Source organism: Mobula hypostoma, chromosome 22 (genome assembly GCF_963921235.1).
Source record: "Mobula hypostoma chromosome 22, sMobHyp1.1, whole genome shotgun sequence".
NCBI lineage: Eukaryota > Metazoa > Chordata > Chondrichthyes > Myliobatiformes > Myliobatidae > Mobula > Mobula hypostoma.
Genome location: NC_086118.1, coordinates 17,816,213 through 17,833,887, shown reverse-complemented (window position 1 = coordinate 17,833,887; position 17,675 = coordinate 17,816,213). Strand labels below are relative to the sequence as shown.

Below are 17,675 nucleotides of genomic sequence, written 5' to 3'. Positions count from 1 at the left end.
ACCCAGCCAGAGCTAGAGAACTTTCATTATAGGGAGAGAGTAGTTAAAGGGAGAAAGTAACTAAGCTAAACATCACTGTTTAGCGTTGGCTATTTCTGTCCCTCCACAGGTGATGTCTGACCTGCTATGTTCTTCCAGTATTTTATGCTTGTTACTCTGGATTTCCAACATCTGCAGAATCCATTATGTTTATAGCGAGGCTGAAACTGCTTTTTAATCAACCAGAGGAAGATTTCTTTGACCTAAATAAAATGTTAGCAGGCTTAGATATGGGGAACTATCAAATCTATTTGAATTCGGAGACAGAACAAAACTGAGGAGAGCAAATTTTTACATGAGTTGATAGCAATTAACAGACGTGCAGTTATGGAGGATTCCCCAACAAAAATCTGAAGCTTTCGAAAGATGTTACATAAAAATAGGTCCTTCAACACACTGACTGTGCACCAACCATTAACCATGTATTTACAATAATCCTATATTAATCCTAGTTTTTTTATTCTCTCCACATTCTCAACAACTCTCCCAGGATTTACTACTCACCAACACAAAGTGGCAATTTTAGTGTGGATAATTACATAACAATCTATACACTTTTGGAAATCACAGGAAACCCACAAAGTCACAGAGAGAAGCTGCAAACTCAACAGAGACGGCATCCGAGATCAAGATGGAACCTGGATTCCCTTGCACTGTAAGGCAGCGGCTCTACCTGCTGTGCTATAGAACTGCCTTCAATGGGACCTGGAACTGACTCACTAAGATCGTGAAGAGAGAAGCTTTCATCATACTTAAATGTACTCACACTTGGGCAACCAGAAATAACAGAAAATCCCCGAAACACAGCTGTTTAGGCAGCACCTGTGGAATGGGGAGTTAATGTTTCAGCAGAATTGGGAATGGAAGAAAATAAGTCAGTTTCAAGTTGGATAGGGTGCTGGGGAAGGATAGACAGGAAATAGCTTGAATAGAGTTTAAAGACACTGACAGGATAAGGACAAGATTATCATGGGTTTAAATTGTTGGATTAACAAAGGCAGAGAGTGAGAAAGAATAACAATAAATGCTATGGAATGTCTTAGATCAGGTGCATCTCCTGCATGGGCCCTCAAATTTGTCCCAGTATGACTCGGAGTCCACTTGGCCCACATGTTCAGGAACGTCTGTATGCGGCTTTCAGCATTACCTAAAAAACAGCTCTGAATTATCAGAAATGAGGAAGGATAGTTTCATGAGAATAAAACGTTCCTACAATGGAATTACATGGGTGGTTGTAAAAGAAAATGTTAGAATATTGCTGATAATCAAATAGCTGGTAGCTTTAAGGGCAGGACTGAATAGCAAAATTTAAATTTGTTGAGGAAAGGGCTGATTGTGTTAATATTCCAAATGATTCTCATTGTCTTCATTTTTCCATAAACACAACGCGCTGCTGATCTATCTGCACCAACTGTTCCACCGACTGCCATTCACAAAAGCCAGTGGGGCACCATTCACACTGAATCAGCAGCTCTCACGCATATGCGACTTGCAATATCGCACACAGTGCGCTTGGACACAAAGAGTTACCAAAACTCCTATATTTAGATGTTGATAGTGGACTGATGTGACATTGAAGTCTCAGTTCTTCCAGTAACCATTTATCATCAAACTTATATTTTGATGAGGCATACAGCAGTGGGCTAACTTCAAGTCACAGAGCCATACAGCATGGAAGCAGATCATGCAGCCCACTGCGCCCTTTCTGACTAGTGAGCATAAATCCATATTATTCCCATTTTCCAGCACTTGCGCCGAAGTCTTCAATGCCGACACAATTCCAGTGCTCATCTAGTGTTCTGCTTCTGACACCTTCTCAAGCAGCACATTCTAGGTATTCATCACCCTCTGGGTAAAAACCCTTTACGGGGCTAATCATCTACACTCTTTTTGTCACTGACATAAAGCCTATATTGTCTCCTCACAAAGGGAAAAGGGACTTGTTGAAGAAACAATTTTTTAAAATCACATAATATTTTGAAAGTGATTTGTGGTATTTCAGTTGGCCGTACATTACTGTAAATTGGTTTCATTTGTTCAAATTGTTAAGCACTCCAAGATCCATATCGGGTACATCAATCTGAATGAACTTTCAATTTGGAAGGATGAACTCACCTGGTCTTGAAATAAAGCACCACCAAAGGCCCAGATTGTGGCAAAAATGAAATAGAGTTCATAGAGTTCCTTGGGGGAGTCTGCAGGTGTATTTTCTTTAGTCAGCAAACACTCCAGCAAATAGCAAAGCATCTGGACCATGCTCTGTTCTGGAACGGGGATGATCTTCTTAAACCTGCAGATATCAGTTGAATAATAATAATAATAAATTAATAATAACTGCAGCAGCCTACCCACCATCAAGGAAATTCAGTGCCTATAAAAAGTATTCAACCCCTTGGAAGTTTTTATGTTTTATTGTTTTACAACATTAAATCACAGTGGATTTAATTTTTTTTTTGACATTGATCAACATAAAAGACTCCTTCATGTCAAAGTGAAAACAGGTTTCTACAAATTAGCCAAAATTTATTACAAAGATTATTAAACACAAAATAATTGATTGCATATTTAACCACCACCTTCAAGTCAGTATTTTGTAGATGCATCTTTGGCAGTAATTACAACCTTGAGTTTCTGTGGATCAGTCTCCATCAGCTTGCACATCAGGTAACTGCAATTTTCCCCCATTCATCTTTACAAAACTGCTCAAGCTCTGTCAGATTTCATGGGGATCATGATGAAATAGCCCTTTCCAAGTCCAGCCACAAATTCTCAATTCAATTGAGGACTCTGACTTGGCCACTCCAGAGATTAACTTTGTTGTACTTAAGCCTTTCTTGTGTAGCTTTGGCTTTATGCTTGGGGTCATCATTGCCTGGAAACAAATCTTCTCCCAGGTTGTAGTTCTCTTGCAGACTGCATCAGGTTTTCCACCAAGATTTCCCTGCATTGTGCTGCATTCATTTTACCCCTTACCTTCGCAAGACTTCCACTAATATTGAGCAATATTGTAAATTTATTGTATGATAAAGTATTCCTTTTTGATTACATATTTCATTACAGATTACTTGTAAGCAGTAGGTAAATGACATATGTCATTGTACCATCACCATATGTGAGCGCCTCTCTAAAAGAAAAATTAAGTAGACACATTTCATGGCTCCAGTGTTTTCCTTTTGATTGATTTCTGGAGTTACAAAACATAGTTGTGGTGAGGACGTAGTTTTTAAACAAACCTGAGATTACTACCAACCTATTGAAACGCAGCACATTTTTACTTCTGGAGAGAGTGATGCTCGAGTTAAAAAAGGCAGAAAAGGGACAAAATTAACAATCAATGAAGGAACATAAACAATGAGTACCAAATGATATTAATAATAAGTCTTCATCAGAAAAACAGATGTGTTCAATTGCATCACAAACAACTGAATGATGTATACCAAACAAATTGAGAAGTATTATGAAGTAAAAGAGATAGCCAATGAGGAATGAGCACCAGCGTTACTGAGTTTAACAGGTGGAAAAGTTTACAGTTCGCTTAAAAGTTCAACTGCTCCAACTAAACCTGCCAAAATGAGCTTTGCTGTCATTCTGAATGTAATGCAGGAACATAAGGAACTGAAACCATTGTTAATTGGAGAACACTTTAGGTTTCATAAGCGGAATGAAAAGGAATGGGAGACCATTTCAGATTACGTGACCGAATTGAAGAAATTGTCCAAGCATTCTCAGTTGAGTGACGAGCTTTATGACGCACTGAGAGATTGCTTAGTTTGTGAAATATTACAAGAAAACATTCAAAAACAGCTCTTAACTGAAGCACAACACACATTTAAGACAGCAGTTGAAATTGCTGTATCAATGAAATCGGAGCAAGAGGCTGAGAGAGAAGGAGTAAAGGAATCTCGAAGATAAGTCATTTTTTTTACTCTGCTCGGGGAAAAGAGGCTAGACTTCACAGGCGCATGACGTAGAGCGCCAAAGTTTAAAAAGGAGCAGAATTTTCAACTGTCTTTTTTTTAAATTGGAGCAAGAGGCTGAGAGCGAAGGAGTAAAGGAATCTCGGAGGTAAGTCCGTTTTTTACACTGCTCAGGGCAAAGAGGCTAGACTGCACAGGCACGTGATGTAGAGCGCCAAAGGTTTAAAAAAAGATCACCATATACAGTGGGCAGCGTTGAGAGCAGGCAGCGGAGTGAGAGGGAGCAGAGTGGGATGGCTTTGGCTCAACAGGCTTTGGCAAGAACAGGCAGAGGCCAGGGTAGGTTCCGGTAAATTTTTTGTCCAGATTGTTTAGAGTAGAGAGAATGCCAGACAGAATGTTGGAATGCTCCTCTTGCAGGATGTGGGAAGTCAGGGAGACCTCCAGTCTCCGTGACAACACCTGCAAGAAGTGCATCCAGCTGCAGCTCCTAACAAGCCACATTAGGGAACTGCAGCAGGAGCTGGATGACCTCCGAATCATTCGGGGGAATGAGGAGTTTATAGATAGTAGCTTCAAGGAGGTAGTTACGCCAAAGGAGCAGCCCACAGGTAATTGGGTTACCGTCAGGCGAGGGAAGAGGAAAGGGCAGGCAGAGCAGGGTTCCCCTGTGGCCATTCCCCTCAACAAGATTTGGATACTGTTGGTGGGGGGGATGACTTACCTGGGACAAGCTGCGGCAGCCGGATCTCTGGCACTGAGTCTGGTTCTGCAGTGCAGAAGGGAGGGTGGAAGAAAAGGAGAGTGGTAGTGATAGGGGACTCGATAGTTCAAGGTACAGAAAGGAGATTCTGTGGCCGAGACAGAGACTCCCGGATGGTTTGTTGCCTCCCGGGTGCCAAGGTCAGGGATGTTTCTGATCGCAAGCACAGCATTCTGAAGTGGGAGGGTGATCAGCCAGATGTCATGCTACACATCGGTACCAATGACATAGGAAGAAAGAGTGAGGAGGTCCCGAAGAGTGAGTATAGAGAGCTTCGTAGGAAGTTAAACAGCAGGACTGCGAGGGTGGTAATCTCAGGACTGCTACCTGTGCTACGTGCAAGTTAGGGGAAGAATAGGATGCTCTGGTGGATTAACACGTGGCTGAGGAACTCGTGCAGGAAGCAGGGTTTCAGATTTCAAGATCATTGGGACCTCTTCTGGGGCAGGTGGGACCTGTACAAGAGTGATGGGTTACACCTGAACTACAAGGGGACCAATATCTTTGCAGGGAGGTTTGTTAGTGCTATTGGGGAGGGTTTAAACTAGATATGCAGGGGGATTGGAACCAGAGTGCCAGAGCAGATAGTGGAGCGGGGGTGAAAATGAATGATGTTAAAAGTTCATGCAATGCCACAAATAGAAGGGTTGTGTGTGGTGGTAATAATCTTCTGAGGTGTGTCTATTTCAATGCAAGGTGTATTGTGGGGAAGGCTGACGATCTGAGGGCGTGGATTGACACATGGAATTACGATATTATAGCCATTAGTGAAACTTGGCTACAGAAGGGGCAGGACTGGTAGCTTAATGATCCAGGGTTCCAATGTTTCAGACGTGATAGAGGCAGAGGAATGAAGGGTGGGGTGGGGGGGGCGGGTGGCATTGCCGGTCAGGGAAAATGTTACAGCAGGGCTCAGGCAGGACAGATTAGAGGGGGTGTCTACTGAGGCCACATGGGTGGAGCTGAGAAACAGAAAAGGTATGACCACATTAATGGGGTTGTATTATAGACTACCCAATAGTCAGTGAGAATTGGAGGAGCAAATCTGCAGAGAGATAGCAAACAACTGCAGGAAACATAAAGTTGTGATAGTAGGGGATTTTAATTTTCCACATATTGATTGGGACTCCCATACTGTTAAAGGTCTAGAAGGGTTAGAGTTTGTAAAATGTGTTCAGGAAAGTTTTCTAAATCAATATATAGAAATACCAACTAGAGGGGATGCAATATTAGATCTCCTATTAGGAAATGAGTTAGGACAAGTGACAGAAGTATGTGTAGGGGAACACTTTAGTTCCAGTGATCATAATACCATTAGTTTCAACTTGATCATGGATAAAGATAGATTTGCTCCTCAGGTTGAGGTTCTAAACTGGAAAAAGGCCAAATTTGAAGAAATGAGAAAGGATCTAAAAAGCATGGATTGGGACAGGTTGTTCTCTGGCAAGGATGTGATTGGTAAGTGGGAGGCCATCAAAGGAGAAATTTTGAGCGTGCTGAGTTTGTATGTTCCTGTCAGGATTAAAGGCAAAGTGAATAAGAATAAGGAACCTTGGTTCTCAAGGGATATTGCAACTCTGATAAAGAAGAAGAGAGAGATGTATGACATGCATAGGAAATAGGGAACAACTAAGGTGCTTGAGGAGTATAAAAGTGCAAAAAAAAGCTTAAGAAAGAAATTAGGAGGGCTAAAAGAAGCATGAGGTTGCTTTGGCAGTCAAGGTGAAGGATAATCCAAAGAGCTTCTACAGCTATATTAGAGCAAAAGGATAGTAAGGGATAAAATTGGTCCTCTTGAAGATCAGAGTGGTCGGCTATGTATGGAACCAAAAGAAATGGGGAAGATCTTAAATGGGTTTTTTGCGTCTGTATTTACTAAGGAAACTGGCATGGAGTCAACGGAAATAAGGCAAACAAGTAGTGAGGTCATGGACCTTATACAGATTGAAGAGGAAGAGGTGCTTGCTATCTTGAGGCAAATCAGAGTAGATAAATCCCCAGAACCTGACAGGGTATTCCCTCAGACCTTGAAGGAGACTAGTGTTGAAATTACAGGGGCCCTGGAAGATATAATTAAAATGCCGGTATCTACGGGTGAATAGCTCATGTTGTTCCGTTGTTTAAAAAAGCCTCTAAAAGTAATCCGGGAAATTATAGGCCAGTAAGTTTGATGTCGGTAGTAGGTAAATTATTAGAAGGAGTACTAAGAGATAGGATCTACAAGTATTTGGATAGACAGGGACTTATTAGGGAGAGTCAACATGGCTTTGTGCAAGGTAGGTCATGTTTAACAAATCTATTAGAGTTTTTCGAGGAGGTTACCAGTAAAGTGGATGAAGGTAAGTCAGTGGATGTTGTCTACATGGACTTCAGTAAGGCCTTTGACAAGGTCCCGCATAGGAGGTTAGTTAGGGAGATTCAGTCACTAGGTATACATGGAGAGGTAGTAAATGGATTAGACATTAGCTCAATGGAAGAAGCCAGAGAGTGGTAGTGGAGGATTGGTTCTCTGAGTGGAGGCCTGTGACTAGTGGTGTGCCACTAGTAGCCAAGGAGAATGGCCTTGTCAAGATCTGTCAAGATTAATGTCACCATCAACCCAATACTGAGAGTAGGTCAATACCGTCTGCCCAGGATAGAGGGTATCTATACAAACCTTTCTGGAAGGAAATGCTTCAGCAAAGTGGACCTAGGTGAGGCACATAGAAATGGAAAAAGAACACAAAGTCCTTCTCACCGTAAACACTCACAAAGGACTTTATTGCTAGAATAGGCTTATTTTTAGAGTAGCATCTGCACCTACACTCTGCCAGATAGCTATGGACCAGATGCTGCAAGGCTGCCCAGACACTCAGTGCTAACTGAATGACATCATTGTTACCATAAGGATGACAAAGAACATCTCCAAAATCTCAAGACAATGTTAATAAGATTAGAAGATTATGGACGCAAACCGCAATGCAACAAGTGTGAATTCTTTAAACCAACAGTCACTTACTGTGGTCACACTATTGACACACAAGGATTAGAGAAATGTGTTGAGAAAATTCATAGCCTTTGCATTACATTCCCTTATTGCTGTAGAGAAAAGTTACACACAAATTACAGACAGGCCTTGAGTCTGGTTTGGGGTGAACTCAAGATGACAGCTAATCATGGAAATGCTGATGAATTTACCATTGAAAAAGGAAATACCTGAAAATTTACAAATGTGGACACTTCTCTTGACATATTCTCCCTAATGCAAATCATAGGTCTCCCTATTGCAGCTGTGGTGATCCAAAGGGAAACTAGAAAAGACCCCACACTGTCTCAGGTCTACATGGTAACCCAAAATGGCAGGAATGTGCAACAGATATTCCAGTTCCATCCTTTTTACTTGCGCTGGGATGAATTTGCCCTTGGCAGGGGTTGCCTTATGTTGGGATTGAGAGTTGTCGTACTATTCAAGCTGACAGCTAAACTGTTGGAGGAATGATACGTTGCTCATCTAGGTGTGGTGAAATTGAAAGTGTGAGCTTGAAGTTTTGTCTGGTGGCCTGGAATAGACCAGCAGATCGAGCAGATTGTCATACACCATTCAGGATACCTACACATCCAGAAGGTGCCAAGAGAAGTGTCACTCCATCCCTGAGAATGGCCAGCATCTCCCTGGCAGAGGATTCATGTAGATTTTGCTGGACCATTTATGGGCACAAATTTCTTTGTAGTACTGAATACAGATACAAAGTAGCCAGAAGTGTTCCCAATCGCCTCCACCAGAGCCTCACACACTGTTGATGTGTTGAGAAGTTTCTTCTCAAGGATTGGTGTTCCAGAACACTAAGTCAGTGATAATGGACAACACTATGTTGTGGAACAATTTCTGTCAACGCCGAAAATGAATGAATTAAGACATATTACATCTGCACCCTACCACCCAGCAACAAATAGCTTGTTGGAGAGGTTTGCCCAGGGTCTAAAGAATGCACTGCGAGCAACATCAGCAAAACACACTACATTGAATAAGAAACTCGCCAATTTCCTCTTTCCATACTACAATGCAACACACTCTACAACCAACCTGGGTCACCCCTTGCACTCAACCCTTAGATCTCCTCAAACCAAGTCTCAGAAGGGGTATGCAAGGCAAACAGTTGAGACAAATTGAGGGCTCCTCAGACAAGGAGGTTTGATATTTCACTCTTGGACAAACAGTCCTCGCGAGGTACTACAGAAATAATTAAAAGTGGCTACTTGTAAAGATTAAGGACAGAACTGGACCTCCAACACAGTGGAGATTGTGCCTGATGTCATCTGGAGATGCCACATCGATCAGCTGAGGAGAGCAGCCAATTGTTAGAGAAGAAAGGTGTCCAGAGCTGCCAGAACCACTTCTACTACGGAGAAGACCCCAGAACCTGATATTGTTTCACAACCACAAGTCCCACAGGACAAGCAGAGTAACCCCACCTTGGCAGGAAAGACATTATGCCACAGGAGAAAGAAATCCTCCATGGTGAGTAAATCTTAAAAGTCTGAATGGGACAATTTAAAAATTTGCGATGCTGTGCATTTCTATATAGTAGGTGTATTATATAGTATATATAAGATATCTAGAGAGCAATACATTAAATATTTGAGTTGAGATGCATTCTAAATTGAGTTGAAGTTTATAGCTAAGCAGGGAGGAGTGCTGTGTATTTAATATATCAGTAATACTTGAGTAATTTAAAAATCATTGCATTGATTAAGCATTATTTCTTTGTTTACTTAATTCATTACAGGTTATATGGAAGAAGTTCATGAATGGCATATGTCATTATGCCACCATGTCCTATGTGAGTACCTCACTAAAAAAATGGAAAAGAAAAGTAGATAAATATCACACCTCCTGTGCTTTTCTTTTGATTAGGGTCTGGAGTTATGAGACATAACACTTATCCTTTGTTTTCCTTACCTTGTCCTAAGGGTGTCCAGGCACAAAGGTAGGTACTTATCAAACAAAATGGTTAGATTTGCTTTCTCTGACTGGATCTCCCGCTTATCAATCCAGCTACTAACTGGAGGATTCCATCCAAGGTCAGCAGGGTTAATGTATAAGATCCCTAAAAATCAAACAAGATCCGCATTAATCTTCACTTCCAAATATACGAGGGGTTATTGATAAGTTTTTGGCCTAAGGTAGAAGGAGTCAATTTTAGAAAACCTAGCACATTTATTTTTCGACATAGTCCCCTCCTACATTTACACACTCAGTCCAGCGGTCGTGGAGCATACGGATCTTGGACCGCCCGAAAGTGCCCACAGGAGGGGTGATTGATAAGTCCGTGGCCTAAGGTAGAAGGAGATGAGTTATACAGCTCTCGTTACATGCACATGCAGTTCAACTCTTTGAGTGATTATGCAGAAAGCTTGAGGTTAATAACTCGTCAGGGGTGATTGATAAGTTTGTGGCCTAAGGTAGAAGGAGATAAGTTAGAGGGCTCTCATTACATGCATATGCAGTTTAACTCTTTGAGTGATTTTGCAGAAAGTTTGAAGTTAATAACTCATCAGGGGTGATTGATAAGTTTGTGGCCTAAGGTAGAAGGAGATCTGTATTGAAGGCGACCCACCAACAAATGTACTTAGGTCACATGCAGGACAATGTTATTACATCACCTATATGCATGACTTCAATGAAAATGTACAACTAGGACTTAGCAGCTGAGAGGAACTCAGAGAAAAAAGAAGAGGAAATAGATGAACATTTTACATTCATCTGTTTTATTGGAAATATTTTGTTTCTTACTATGGAGTTCATGACTGCCCTCTCTTGGGTTATTTCAACTTCATATAGGCCAATTGGGCATGTTAGACACTGATTTCTACAGGATCCTTCTTACAATTAACAACTCTTTGTTGTTATCCAAATTACTTCAAAAAATCACGCTGTTCAGTTCTCACTTTATTCTATCAATGACTGGTCAATCAACCAGCTTTCAGGCAGAACAACACAGAACACTTCTGTGGATAATCAGAGGTAATACTTCAGGTTGATGATCTTCTCTCAGACAAGAGGTTGTTGACCAGAAATGTTAAATCTATTTCTCTCTTCACAGATATTGCTTGACCTATTGAAGATTCCTAACATTCTCTTTTTATTTCAGGCTCCCAGCTGATGCAGTAGTTTGCATTTGTCAATAACTTCTGTGCCTGTTTTAGCAATGAAACTTACCATTGGTTTACTCTCCTCAAAACCTGCTCTAAACAAATGATTTAACCAACAACCACAGTCTCAGGTACTAATAGCAACTTTCTGTAAAGTATCTATTGCACATCACATGTTAAGTGTTTTCAATTATTAAAGAAGGCTTTAAGAAGGTTTTATGCGAATGAAGTTTGTTTAAAGCAGCAAATAAAATGCTGGATGTGCAGCATTAATGGGGAAAAAGAGACAGTTTCCAGCATTTGTTTGCTCTTGTGTCTCCTCTCAGGTTTGTTTAAAACCTGACCAGTAACCACATCCAAGTGCTTTACACTAGCATTATGTACTTGGACACATTTAACCGACATCTCTTTGCATAAAATTGTTGAGTACACGAGGACGTCCATGAACGTGCAATGCATAACTAATGGCACTTGAAAAGTCTATCCTTGCCTGCCTCCCGGCCAGGTATTTGAAAAATTGATCTTCAACAAATGATCATACCAAATGCTCCAAGCTTGGCAATACTCACATGCCTCCTCAGATCTCTTCCCACTACCCAGCTCCATAATTCCTTTAGTCACCAGCTGATCATCTTTTCTGCCTTCTGACCTCCTCCTCCATGTCATTCCCATAGTTATCCTCTTCAGTAATCCTCTCACCACCCTACTCAAAACTTCCCCACTGTTCATCTCTCCATCCCACCTCAATTCACTACCAAATACTCCCTCTGCATTCCCCACCCTCTGGAATGTGGTGTAATAACAGTGTCAAGACCTTTGTGTAAGGTGGAGAACAGGCCCTCAAAACACCGATGAAAGTCTTTCTGATGAAGGTGCTCCCATAAGTCTGTTGGGTAGGGAGTCTCTGGTTTTGAATGCTGTGACAATTAAGGAGAGATGATATAGTTGAAATCGGGATAGCACATGACTCAGAGAGGAACATGTAGTTGGTATTGTTCCCACTTCCCTAAAGTGCTTGACCTTCTGGATGGTCATGGGTTGCAGAGGCACTAGCCTCTATACACTATGCAATAATGGTGAAGGGAATTAAGTGTTTAGAGTGGAAAGAGTACTTATCAAATGGTCTGATGTGCCCTGAATTGTGTCAGAGCTACACTCATTCAGTCAAGTATAAAGTATACCATCATATTTCTGACTTGTGCCTTGTAGATTATGGAAAGGCACAATCAGATATGTGATGGAATACTCAATACTGCTCTACATAGCGTCTGTCATACTCTTATTGTCACAGCAATTATATGAATAGCTACTGAGTTTCCAGACAATATGACTCAGAGTGTGGAACTTGGCAACATTAATACCACTGAATGTCAAGCGTAGGTGGTTGGACCTGTTGGAGGTAGTCATAGCCTGGGAGTTCTGTGTCATGCACATTAATTGCTCCCTATCAGACCATGCCTGAATGTTGTCTAGTTCTTGCTGAATGCAGGCATGAACTGCTTCTTTTGTAGAGAGTAAATGACCATCAGCAAACAACTCCACCTGATTTAATGATAAATAAAGTTCATTGGTGAACTAACTAGATCAGGGGTCCCCAACCTTTTTTGCACTGCGGACCGGTTTATTATTGACAACATTCTTGCAGACCGGCCGACTGGTGGCGGGTGGGGGGGTGGGGTAGGGTTGCCAACAGACAAGAGTAGCAGTCAAATAAGTTGTGTTTACCCCAAGAAAGACTACCATGACCATGAAGCCTTGCGCGGGCACCAGTGCACATGCGTGTACGTGCCGATTTTTTTTCTACAAATCGTTTTTGGTGATTCTGTTCGGGGCGGGGGGGTGTGTTAATCACGACCGGAATATAGGTGATAAGTGGCTAATACACTCAATTTTGTCTCTAAAAGGGTTTATCTAATGAATTTAATATTAAACACAGCGCATATTTTCCTCGCATGAATATAGTGATAAGTCAATTATCAGGGAGGACAGGGGAGCTTGAAGTAAGTGTTGAATGAACTTCCAGTAGAAGTGGTAGAGGCAGGTTCGATATTATCATTTTTTTTAAAAATTGGATAGGTATATGGACAGGAAAGGAATGGAGGGTTATGGGCTGAGTGCAGGTCGGTGGGACTAGGTGAGAGTAACATTCGGCACGGACTAGAAGGGCAGAGATGGCTTGTTTCCATGTTGTAATTGTTATATGGTTATACAATACAAGTCACTTAAGTCAATAGCATCATAACATTTTAAGTAACGTTTGGATATTAAACACACAGCAATATTTTCCCCGTATGAACATATAAAATTATTGCAACACAACAATATCGCTGAATCAGTGGGAGCCCTGGGCTTGTTTCCCTGCAACAAGACGGTGCCATTGAAGGGTGGTGGGAGACAGCGATACTCGAAGGGGGTTCCTTATGTCCAGTCTATTCCGCAATTTAGTTTTTGTTGCATTCATTGCAGAGATATGTTGGAAATGGAAGCAACATTTTCAGTGCTTTTGTGGCTATCTCAGGATATTTAGCCTTGACTTTGATCCAGAATGCCGACAGAGATGTTATGTCAAACGTACTTTGCAGCCCGCCATCATTTGCAAGCTCGAGGAGTTGATCTTCTTCCTGCGCTGACATGGATGACGCGCGGGTAATGACCTCGCATGCGTAATGGCTCAACAGTGGGCGTGACAGGGAATGAGGAAAGGTTTCTTCGCTGCCCAGTAGCACATGGTTGCGGCCCGGTACCGGTCCGCGGCCCGGTGGTTGGGGACCGCTGAACTAGATAGCTGGACCTCGAACATTGCCATGTGGAACTCTTGTAAAAATATACTGAAATGTGGACAATAGATTTCCAGTTAACATATCAATTTTCCTTTGTGGAAGATATGAATTATAAAGCCACTGAGTGAGTCAGCATGACCTATTGGCCCGTCTTGTCTGTACTATCCATCAAATGTTTATCTATATTGATCCCATTTTCAGCATTCAGCACATAGCCTTCCATCCCATGATATTTCAAACGTACAACTAAATATTTTTCTGCATGATCTGGATTTACTTGTCTTCTAAATTTCAACCACCCACTGGATAAAAAGAAAATCTTCCTCAAGTCTCCTCTGCTGATCATAAACCTGTGTCCCACAGCTCCATACAATGCTGTCAGGGGGAAAGGCTTGTCATTATCTACACAATCTCCCTTTAAATACTGCCTGTCACAATAAGGACTCACTCAACCTGCTATGGTCCAAAGAAAACAAGCTCAGCTTTATCCACCCTTTTCTCTCATTGCTGAATTGCTCCATTCCAGAGAAAATCCTAGTGATCTGCTTTGCACCTTCTTCAGTACAATTTTTCAACAGTGTGGCAAACATAAATTGGACTGTTAGATAAACTTTTCCAGAGATAAAATGGTTTGCATTTGATTAGGTCTGTTGTATAATTTCACTAAATATTATAATATTAATGGTTAATTTCATGCTCACCTGCCCTAGATACTGTAGCAGGTGTAGCAGTCCGCAAGTGACTAATTTCAAACAGAAGCCTCATAGTGGGGTTGAGAGGGATCCGTTCATTGCTGGCCAGAGTCAAAACCTAAAGTAAAGCAACAGCAAACTCAGCAAGAAAACTCTGTTTTTCCCAGATGTCAAAAGTCCACAGATGATAGCACTCAAACAACAAAGTCCTGTTTACTTTACTTCTAGAAATGCAGCATTCCAAGAGAAAAATTATGAAAAAAATCAATGAAAGCCTGAAGAATTAGATGAATGGAAAGGCTTGAAGGCAAAGTTATGGCCAAAAGGATGTTTTTTTAGGAAGTTTTGCAAAAGCAAGAATACTATCAGAGAAAAAGTTTTCAATAACATATTAATGACAGGCAGAGGAAGTAATGTGAAGATTGACAGATGCCAGCAGAGCAAGATCAAGCAGATCATGAAATTTATTGACAATGGACGAACAAGATCAAAAACTGATATGATAGTAATAATGTGATTTTTGATATCAATTAATGGGAGAATTAATGGAAGTGATTAGTTTTAATGATGAAAATAGGAAATTGTTTCCAGTGCAGAAGGATCAGTAGCTACATGACATACAGTACTTTTAAAGCATATAGTAAAAAAGTTACATCTGAAAGCACCAGTTGGAAGTCACTTTGGTGATGATGTCCAAAGGAACTAAATTAACGTTTAGAAGAAGAAAGTTTGCAGGGCTTAGGGGAGAAGGGAGAAGTGTTTGGGAAAAATAGATCCTTACAAAACAAGAAGATGCAGAAATAAAGAGCCGAACAATAACTTCTGAGCTCATCGTACTATTGCTTACCTGTTGAAAACTGTGGCTCCTGGAAGTCTTAACAATTGACAGATAATTAAAGACAGCAGTCATAGAGATAAAAACAACTGTCTCTATTGAGTTTAGAAGATAAGTAGAGTGTGAAAACTTTATCAAAATTGCTTGCAAACGTGCAAAGTTTCATTCCAGCCTTGTAGAGGAATTTATTTAATGAGATACAACTTTAATTTAAACAGAGCCTTAAAGGCAAATTGCCACTGATAGCGTCTAACAGTTCTAAATATTTACCAAGCAGAAAGTAAGCTTATTTTAATATTGAAAACTAGTTGTAAGTCCTAAAGAAGGGTCTCAGCCTGAAACGTCAACTGTTTATTCATTTCCATAGAGGCTGCCTGGCCTGCTGAGTTCCTCCAGCATTTTGTATGTGTTGCTTAGGCAAATGTATATTCATTATCTGTTCCATGCCCAGTTGGGGGTTTTGACCTGAGTATGTTAGTATTTCCAAAACAGTGTATTTGTGGAAAAATATGAACAACATGGTTGCAAAAGGGGTAATGATTAAGGATTCATGTATATCCTTGCTACAGTACTGCCAAATCTATCGAGAACTTATAACCACTCGAATGAATTGAACCTTGTGCGGTTAGGGTTGCGTCTGCTTTTTGGCATTGACTTTGCCTGTCTGCAACTGACCCCTACGTGTCCTAGCAGAGGTCAAGTTACTGAAGGAAAAGAAGAAACTACAGCATAAGGATTTGTAGGAAGGAAGTTGAATCAGTTTTGTTGGAGAGCATGGTGCTTCCCTATTTACATCACATTGCTCACTTAAATGGTGATTCTAGTTAGATAAATTGAAAAAAATTAAATTGTCCTTCAGCATAACCTCACATGAGGGCTGTAGTTCTCCCAGTAAATGTCAGCCGAGTATCAATAATGGGCCTTTATAACTTATCTAACCATTATGGCAATTTGTGTATCAGGATGATTTAAGTTAATTATGCAGCAGCTTTTTTTCAGAAAAGTTAACCTATTATTAATCATTTTTTCCTGTATTTGTTCTCCAAGCACCGGTTCAGTTGGGGATGCAGATATTGACTTACCTTATTATCATCCATGACAGTGTTTAGAGATTCGATCCACATAGGATCAATGTCACCATCTAGCACGATCCACTTAGGACCATCATGGGTGATGTTTGCTAGTTCACGCATAATATTTGAAAATAGCCCTAAGAATTTAACAGAAAAAAAACATTTACATTTGACATACAGACAATTCAGAGAGATGCATGGGGATAAAAATTACATCACCAGCTAGCCCTGAATTCAAGTAGTTTTCGACATACAGCAATTTTAACTTTTAATCTTCTCTCCTTGCTAAAAAGAATTTTACTCAACAAGTGAAAGGAACACTCCACGGTAGCATTTGATACAGCTTACACATGCAAACGTGGATAACCTATGTATGTACCTATTTAACAACAGATTTTTGTAATAATACTTGGATCAAAGCTCATGTTTTAATACAGAAGGTTGTTTTGTACTTTGAATGCCCAAATACTTGTTCACTCATTTGATTCTACTAAGGCATGTGCTCATTTACATGGTTGTAACTGAATAGAACCATTTTAAGAAACTGTTACACACCATCTTTCCATTCTCTGGTTGCTGGGTTGATGATTCCAAAGAGCTCATCATTGGTGACAGCCTTGGGATTAAGATCCGCCCAGACTGGTCGTCGTTTCATGTTCTGGTAAGTCTTGAACAAGGATTTCAGGACCTGAGTTTTGCCAGTTCCAGCATTTCCCACAACAAACACAGAATGCCTCACTTCAAGCATCTCTTCCAACTGAACAACCTGCAAAAATGTAAATATCAATAATGAGCCAAGAAACAAAGATCATATATACTGATAATAGTTTATCACATTTCATCAAAGATGTTTTACATCTGATAGGTATTACAATTCAACAATATTTGTTACACAAAGCAATCAGTTCAGACACAAGACTCCAAAACAGTCAATCAAGAAAACAATGGTCAGGTATTCACTTCTCGACAAATCCACCACATCTAACAGTGCTGAAAGGTTGGACTGATGCACAATCCCAGCATGCACCACTACAAAAGCTATTAGTATAGGCATCCGTTAGTCTCGTGAGACCATGGATTTGCGCCTTGGAAGGTTTCCAGGGCACAGGCCTGGGCAAGGTTGTATGGAAGACCTGCAGTTGTCCATGCTGCAAGTCTCCCCTCTCGACGCCACCAATATTGCCCAAGGGAAGGGCATTAGGACCCATACAGCTTGGCACCGGTGTCTTCGCAGAGCAATGTGTGGTTAAGTGCCTTGCTCAAGGACACAACACACTGCCTTAGCCAAGGCTCAAACCAGTGACCTTCAGATCACTAGACGAACGCCTTAACCACTTGGCCACGCGCCAACAAAAGCTTATAGAATGTTGGGCTATATAATGCACTCATTGGAGTTCAAGTCAAGAGACATTCTCCTTAAGCTGCATAATGCACTTGTGACGCT

The 17,675-nt window shown here is 40.9% G+C and overlaps 1 protein-coding gene across 1 annotated transcript in view; it reads right to left on the bottom strand.

Annotated features, from left to right (window-relative positions):
• The window catches only part of dnah9 (dynein, axonemal, heavy chain 9), a 585,611-nt gene that overhangs the window by 388,630 nt on the left and 179,306 nt on the right, over nucleotides 1-17,675 (bottom strand). The window contains exons 32-36 of the mRNA XM_063074264.1: nucleotides 16,787-16,997; nucleotides 16,241-16,368; nucleotides 14,333-14,441; nucleotides 9,659-9,806; nucleotides 2,155-2,329 (exon numbers count right to left, since the gene is read on the bottom strand). Coding sequence (XP_062930334.1) covers nucleotides 2,155-2,329; nucleotides 9,659-9,806; nucleotides 14,333-14,441; nucleotides 16,241-16,368; nucleotides 16,787-16,997 — 771 coding nt within the window. The remainder of the gene's footprint in view (nucleotides 1-2,154; nucleotides 2,330-9,658; nucleotides 9,807-14,332; nucleotides 14,442-16,240; nucleotides 16,369-16,786; nucleotides 16,998-17,675) is intronic.